The sequence below is a fragment of the Paralichthys olivaceus genome, chromosome 16 (assembly GCF_024713975.1).
Source record: "Paralichthys olivaceus isolate ysfri-2021 chromosome 16, ASM2471397v2, whole genome shotgun sequence".
Taxonomy (NCBI): domain Eukaryota; kingdom Metazoa; phylum Chordata; class Actinopteri; order Pleuronectiformes; family Paralichthyidae; genus Paralichthys; species Paralichthys olivaceus.
In genome coordinates, this window is record NC_091108.1 from 22482389 (window position 1) to 22490636 (window position 8248).

Consider the following 8248-nt stretch of genomic DNA (forward strand, 5'->3'; position numbering starts at 1 on the left):
GAGGCACAGTGAGATTTGGGTATGATGGTTCCTTACTGATTGCAGTGTTTTGTGTCCATTTCCTGCTGTGTCCAGTTGGTGGCAGTAACGTGCCCACACACACTTTAACCACCGCCAACAAACCACCAGAGAGGGAAGAAGAACTGGGAAACAACGCATCGTCTGATCCATAGATGCGATTTGAGGACCATTCACTGCCCACCATGAATAAACCTGTTTAGCGCATGTCTTACCCGATGTAACACCCCGCGCCTCTGTCCTATATTCCCGCTGAGGTCACAGACAACTACACTTGAATTTGGTAAGTATAGCATTGATAGCATAGCTAATGTAGCTAATGATGTTTACTGCTAAGCTAGCGCTCAGCTTGTGTTTGGTCCACTAATATCAGCAGCCAGCGCGACGAACAAAAGCGTTTCAGTGTGCTTATGTGCTCCGGTTGGAGTTGCTGAATGCAGTGTAATTCAAAGCTGTGCTGGTGATAAACCCCAGCTAGCCATACACTTGGTGGCTCTTTCTATTCATCGGCGTTAGCCAGGCAGCAGCAGCAGCAGCAGCAGCAGCCATTCAGGGTCACAGGTAAACAAGCAGGCGCCACTCGGGAGGCTTGAGAGCAGAGGTCGGTGTTTCAGTCCGTCAGATGTGGTTTGTATTGAAAGGTGAATCTTACATTTGACACGTTGACGGTTGCCGTTGCTTTGAGTCAAACCAGGACGAAGACCTTGCTGTACGTCGGTGCCGTTATCCTTTTTGGCACAATCGTATCAGTGTGGAGCGTGCTCACTTAGAATAGCTGTTGATTAGCCTCCTAAACCAAGAGCTTCCTGCAGGAAATGCATGTCAATGCTGTCAGCAGTATGGCATAACACCTTGGCTGTCCCGCTTTTGTAAAACTGGAAATATGTATTTGCTGTTACAATAATTGCCCCTTTTGTAGCACATGCAGTACAGCTAATCCTTTGAGCGTTGTTGGGGGGGGCTGGAGCCAGTCCCAGGTGAAATCGAATGAGAGGTGGGGGACAGGTTACCATCCTATCATTGGGCTGACAGAAACAACTATTCACGCTTGCTTTCATCTACAGAGTCTCCAGGTAACCTGCACTGTAAAGGCTTATTAATTATTATTGATAACAGGCACAATTCATCTAATAATTAAGACTGAACTATTGTAATTAATAATGGTAACAATAGTAATAGTTGTTGTCCTGAGGTTCCGGGGTCAGAGATATCTGAAATGAGAGAGAAAAAGAGAGAGAGGGACTATGGGAGTACAAAGTGACACAGTCATCGACATGTATTAAAATAAATAAATGATTGTGGGGGGGGCAGAGAGACAGAGATAAGTGGAGAAGTGTTTAGTGGATGATTGGAGTTCCCCAAGCAGTCTGAATGAGTTATCACAACAGCAATCTGGTCACATCTGATTTGGCATGGTGGACACAGTGTAAGATCCAGGCCACTAACCAGTGGTTTAGCACTGACAGTCATTTCAGTGCTGTGTTGGTGTACGGTGGACAGAAGCCATTTAAGGCAACTTTATGTGTAACATTTGTCAGCAGCTCTCTGTGTTTTCAGGTTTCTCATCCACTCATCATGGTGGAATACTACCAGGTGTTAGGAGTGCGGAGGGATGCGTCTGCGGATGACATAAAGAAAGCGTGAGTTCATCATGTTTGAAAGATAATCTCAGCTGTGGAGCTCTGAAACAGTTCAGCACACATTGTAATAATAACTCAAAATGGGTCCCATTCAGACGTCTCTGATACGAGATTTTATTTTTGTCTCATCTGTCTTTGCCATTTCCTCTCCTCCTCTTCTTGCCTCTGTACTCATACCTCTCTATGCTCTATCGTCCATCTGTAAGAGCAGAGCAAACTGCACTGGGTCATCTGTTATTACTATGTGTAATAGTACTAGTGTGGATGTGACTGTTCTTCTCTTAACAACTCACTGATTAATCCCGAGTAATATTTACAATTCACCTACTGACAGTTGTGCTAAAACTCTGACTGTCTGGTATATGTTCATTGCGCTTCCTTCTCCATGTTTCTGTAGCAGTAATGTCATACACCTGTAGACAGTGATAAGTGAACTGTGAGGCCTCTGTAACACTGAGATAAAATAATGCACAGTAATGCTGGACTGCATGCTCCTCTGTGTCCTATAATATAACTCCTGCAGTTTTTTAGCAACAGCTGAAGAAGCTGATATATATAACTTGAAACAGGTTTGCTATAATGGCAAACAGTAGGATCCTTGAAAGAAAGACATTTTTTATTTGTACAGCCCATGTTCAAAATCACAATATGTCTCATATGGCTGAACAAGGTGCTACTTCCTCTGTTCTTAACCCTCAACAAGGGTAAGGAAAAGCTACTAAAAACCCTATTAACAGGGGAAAAAAACCTAGAAACCCCAGAGAGGGTGACACGTGAGGGATCCCTCTCCCAGGGCCGACAGAGATACAATAGATGTGGCTGAACACCTCTACAAAATTACAATATTTACAACATTGATATAAGAAGAAACAACATTTGAAGGTTCAGTGTGTAAGATTTTGGTGAAAGGGATCTATTGGCAGAAATTGAATGTGTAATAATCCTCAGGATGTTCTAAATTGTATGAATTGTAGTTTTCTTTTCCCCAGAAAAGGCCCTTTATATTCAAATACTTCAAATATAATAATTCAAATACTATATTTACATCGAGGGGACCCTCTCTACAGAGGCCGCCATGTTTTGTTACTTTAGTCCAGACTGGACAAACTAAACACCTTTTCAGATTTTATGACAACTGAAGCTACCACAGGTTCTTTTTCATGTTTGGCAGGGCAGGGTGAGGTGAGGGGTGTTCAGCTGCAACATGAAACTTCAACATTGGATATCACAAAATTCTTCACACTGAACCTTTAACATTAATAAGATGTTAAAACAAGAAAACAGTACAAGTCATCTTTCCTCTGTCCCTGTGAAGGTACAAGAAGTTGGCCCTGAGGTGGCACCCTGATAAAAACCCAGAGAACAAGGAGGATGCTGAAAAGAAGTTCAAGGAGCTGTCAGAGGCTTACGAAGTCTTGTCAGATGGTTCGTATCACAAGTGTCTGTACAAGTCTGCAAATGAACAGATACCATGGGACACACTGCAGAGTTAATGGAGTGAAGCTAATAGCATCAGTCTGAGGGCAGTAGAGCAGTTCTAATGAAGCACACGATTCCTTTTTCCTCTTCGGGGATCCTACTGGTTCTATTATTTGTTGAATTTGTTTGTTGCTATTAACACTTGGAAATGTTTCACTTTCCTCTTCCAGTAAATAAGAGGAGCATATATGATCGATATGGCAAAGAGGGACTGACGGGGAGTAATGGAGGAAGAGGTACATTTAATAAACTTACATAAAACTAACCAGTAACCAAAGTATTTTTTTGCTTCAACCTAAAAGAAAATGTATATGAAACATGACATTCTACTAAATAAGGGAAAACGGTGACAGCAGAATTGACTTCCTCAGTTATATTGGGGGTTCCATCCAGTTTTTTCAAATTGACATGAGTTTTCCTAAACCTGTTTCAGGGGGTCACTTCCACAATGGAGATCATTTCCATGAACAATTCACATTCCGCAACCCAGAAGATGTCTTCAGGGAATTCTTCGGGGGCAGGGACCCATTTGCTGACTTTTTTGGTAAGTTGTTCAAACTGACATCACTAAATCTGTTTTCACTAAAAAGCAGATGTAGAGGAGTTTCAACCTGAAGCATAACCTCCTTTCTTTTCCTCCCTATTCCTTCAGGTGCAGATCCTTTCAGCGAGGATCCTTTTTTTGGCAGCAGCCGACAGCACCATAGTCGGGCAAATCGCAGCAGGGCAGGTGGCTCATTTTTTGGAGGCTTTGTTGGTTTCCCACCCTTTGGTGCTGGCTTCTCACATTTTGACCCTGGTAAGATGTGCCCAAGTGAAAAGAGAATATTTACAAAAACATTTTTGCCCTGAAAGCTCAGGAATGAACACAGCATCGTCATCTGCTTCAATGAGTCTTTCTCCTTTTCACCTCAGGCTTTGGTTCTTTTGGCTCCATGGGCACCATGGGTCATATGGGTCACATGGGTCAGATGGCAACAATGGGCAGTCTGGGAGGTGGAGGCTTCACCTCTTTTTCCTCCTCATCCTTTGGGGGAGGAGGTGGAGGAGGGATGGGCAACTTCCGCTCTGTGTCCACTTCCACCAAGATCATCAACGGCAGAAAGATCACTACTAAAAGGTAGATAGACCCTGTAACAAAGTTTCCACAGCTAAATGAGTGTGGTTGTATTTCATGTGAAAGGATTCCGATACCAGGACATGCAGCAACATTTTGAGAATTCCATGTACAAGGATGAACACGACAAACTTAATTTGTCACTTTGTTGCATAAAGATACATTTGAAAGCGGGATATATCATGTTTGACTTCCTGCATGACCCCATGCCAAGCACATGCTGACAGTGCTGATGATGAGTTTAATGCTGAGCTGAGTCTCTTAATGTGATAAGTACTGAAACAGTTATTTAGTGTTTAATTGCTGTTGTTGCGTTAGGTTTTATGTATTTAGTTTTGTAAATGTGTTAAGAGTTTTGCACTCCACTTGTACATTGTTTATTTTAAACTGTTAAAAGTTAATTAATCAAATTTCAACTTCCAATTAGCAACTTTGAACTTAGCAATTCAAAAAAGCTGTTCTTATTGTCGACCATCGTTTTGTGCTCCTTTAAAAGAAGGTATCGGTTCTGGCACCGTTCAGTCATCGTAACCGTTTCAAAAGTATTGATTTCGCAGAGGAATTGGCAAACAACCCAAGTGATACCCAACCTTAGTGGTGTGTTAGCAGTTCTGGGTTTTATGTTTTTTTGGGACGTGGCTACAACACTGCTGTAGACAACATGACATATCCAAGCATTGTGGCTCTTCTTAAAGCTCCTACAGGGAACTTCATATTTGTTAATTTTGGTGCCTCCGTGGACTAAATGTTTTCAGGTACGAGAAATCCATACTTACAGATAATTATTGTGGGCAGATGGAACATCCCACTTCAGACAATACCAAGTGAATGTTTAGGGGCTTAAAGTTGACTGGAATATCAAACCACATCATTACACACAGCTGTTTGCAGAATGCATAGAGATGAGGTATTTTATCATAATTCTCATACTGATCTCATCCATCTTGACCTGGAGTTGTCGAGGAACAGGCTCGGGGGGCTGTTCTGTATGGGTTTCCTTTAGCCTAGCATTTAGCTAGTCGTTTCCCGGCTTCTGTTTCCTCTCCCTTCTCCTAAATGACTGCCGTAAATCGTTGTTTTGACCTTGCAGGTAATCCGTCCCAACCATTGAGAATAGTTTACAGAAAAAGCTAATTTTCTCCCTGATTGTCTCTTCTCTTATGTCATAAAGAGGCAGCATTATTAAAATAAGACATGTTCATAACCAGTTAAAACCTTTAGGGGCTTTAAAGAGTTCTGAGTTCTACGTGTTTAAATAAAGTTATTATGGGACATTTGCTCAGTGAAGAAAAAACCTTTTTACTAGATTAATAAAGCCTGGTTCAAAGCTCTTCTCTTCCTTACCCTTTCCCCCCTGTGGTTCTTTCCTCCTACAGAATTGTGGAGAATGGTCAGGAGCGGGTGGAGGTGGAGGAGGACGGGCACTTGCGGTCATTAACCATTAATGGTATGGAGCAGCCACTGCGACTGGAACACAAGTAAAGACCCTAACATCCTCTGCTGGAAGTGTTACCTCAGCACAAACATACCAATAAACTTGAGCTTCAACTGGAGGAAAAAAAGCAACAAAACAATGTAATGATAGTGCTCTACTATTGTTTGGATGTACATATTTAGGTTGTGTTTATTTCCCCTCATGTCCTCTCCCTGTTGACTCTCCTTTGTTAACAACAATTCAGATCAGAGGATTTGGATGCAGACCTTTCTATGCATTTTGTTAATGCATTTATGAATTGGAGCTGTCATTATATTTTAGCTCAGGGTGGTGTTATTGTTTCAGTGTTTGGGACCAGAGTATTGTTCTGTTGTACTGTATAGCTGCTTTCAGACATGCACTGAACTCCTGAGAACATACGGACATTCTTCGGAGGGGCTGTATTTGAGAATGCAAATGTCAGAGTGAGATCCCTTGGACCTGAAGTTTCTCCGGCCAGTCCCATTGTAAAAACTCAGCAGAATGTCCGAAGGAGCTGATGTAAGAACGCAGCAGGAGATCCTCTGCATCATTCACTACAAGTAAGTGGGTGTGTTGATCACGCAACAGAAGCAAAAATTAAAGAAGAAAAATATCTGTGGATGAAAAAGTGTTCCATACACGTAGATGTCACCGACTAAGGTAGAGAGAATTCTGGGTGATAAGGGCGGGTGTTGATTTGCTGTAAACAAATACACATGATCTCTTGTTGCGGAATTAATCTATTACATCCTGCTTCTGCCTGCTGCACCTCCCCTCACCTGAACACTCTGGAGATTTTCGTGTTGTTTTGAACACGTCTGAGCCAAGAGTCCTAGCTGCGTTGTTCATGTGTGAAAGGTAACCTCCGAAAGAAGGCCGGACCCAATTCTACGGACATTCCTCCAGAGTTCATGTCTGAAAATGGCTTATATGACTAGCCCCTCCCCCTTCCAGTACTTTGTGTATGCACTCCACTGGCATCTGTCTGTTTGCCATCAGCACACATGCTGTGTTCAGAAACACGACTTTGTTTTTTCATCTTAATATCTAAAAAAAAAGTTGATTTGATTTTCCAAGTGGATCAAGTAAATAATTGAAGCATCTTCCCTGTCTGTGTTTACTGCTTGTCTAACCTTTTCTTAGTAATAATTATTTTTTATTAAAAAATACAATGCTGGTAGAATGAGTTATGCAATTTTATATGTTCTAATACCATTGTTTTTTTGTTTATTTAATTATGCATGTACACCTGTTGATGTTGAGTCTTAATGTTAAAGCTGCATTATGATGCACAAATAAGGGAGAGCATTCTATTAATGATATATGAATACGGAAGGAATTTTGTGTACTTTGTAAACCAATAAATCGGAGTTTCATCCTGTTTTCAGGACACTGACATCATGGCTGCTCTCTGCTCTGTTAGATAGTAAGTGAATTCACCAAACAGTCTATGCTCTGACCTTTAACTTACATTAGTAATGACCAAATTGTCAGTGCTCTCAGTTCAATTTGACTTCACTGTCTTAGATGAACATAATTTTACAAAAACAAATCGATATTACAAGTGTGACTGTGAATGAATAAAGGCACAAAGCTGCAGTGCTACACAGTTCATTTGTGAAACATAGGCTCTCATTTGAGACCCCAGAGTTAGGAATAAGAGCTGAATTTTGCGTAACACTTTAACTTGCATTCAAATGCACTTCCTGATATTTTCCCAGAAAACATGGATGCATTGTTTCTGAATTTACATATGTTCCACAGTTTAACATCTGTTACTCAGCTCTCACAGCTCAGCTCAGTTTGAGTTGTTTATTTGGTGAAATAAAGACACATTTATTTTGCATAAATTCTCAAATACACAAAGGTGGTGCTCAAAAAGATAACTGAACTTTAAAATTTTAAATAATTAAGTATAAAGCAAAACACACTTAAACCCTGGCATTGAATCTCCTTATAAATTGTAATAATGTGTTTTTTGTCTTTTATTGATCATGAGGACTTTCAACCATGTTTGATTTCCCAATTTGTTGTATATGTATAAACTCTTTCTCTGTGACAAAAATACAAATAAAGTTATTTCAAAAGTAAAGGTGAACTTATTTTCTGTTTTGGGCCCTGCAGCCACCAGGGGTCCTGAATAAGCAAATCACTGTAAATTGAAGTCATGTCTGAATAATGATTTCTACATAGAAAAGTTAAATAAATTGAAATGGTAATTTTCAACTTCTGTAACATCAGTAAGAATCTTTTATCTAATATTGAAGTAAATTTGGCTGCTCCATTTTTAAGGAAGTAGGCTATTCAATGAATTCCACCACATCTCCCTACTGGAAAAGAATGCACTTTCGCACACTCACATCTGAATATTATCATTATATTTAGGTACACTGTTTATGTAATGAAGATACTTCCTGGCTTCTTTTTTAATGCTCTGGCTCCTTGAGTGGAGGAATCTCAACCTCTCAGCCACCCCTTAGTCTTACAAGGGATACAAAGCTGACTGTCATAGGCTGAGAAAACACGTCAATGAGGACT

At 40.7% G+C, this 8248-nt stretch overlaps 1 protein-coding gene across 3 annotated transcripts; it reads left to right on the forward strand.

The window, feature by feature from the left end:
- Positions 1 to 101: 101 nt before the first annotated feature.
- On the forward strand, positions 102 to 7802 carry LOC109646406 (dnaJ homolog subfamily B member 6-like). Of its 3 annotated transcripts, none has more exons than XM_020112153.2 (8): positions 102 to 301; positions 1576 to 1658; positions 2974 to 3083; positions 3308 to 3373; positions 3571 to 3681; positions 3790 to 3936; positions 4053 to 4257; positions 5631 to 7802. In XM_020112153.2, the coding sequence occupies exons 2-8, from the start codon at positions 1594 to 1596 to the stop codon at positions 5734 to 5736; spliced, it is 810 nt and encodes a 269-aa protein (XP_019967712.1). In that variant the 5' UTR covers positions 102 to 301; positions 1576 to 1593; the 3' UTR covers positions 5737 to 7802. The 3 variants fall into 3 exon arrangements, with proteins under 3 accessions (XP_019967712.1, XP_019967727.1, XP_069366931.1); XM_020112168.2 differs by having other exon boundaries at positions 108 to 301; positions 1560 to 1658; XM_069510830.1 differs by having other exon boundaries at positions 128 to 1294; positions 1373 to 1658.
- The last annotated feature ends 446 nt before the right edge of the window (positions 7803 to 8248 follow it).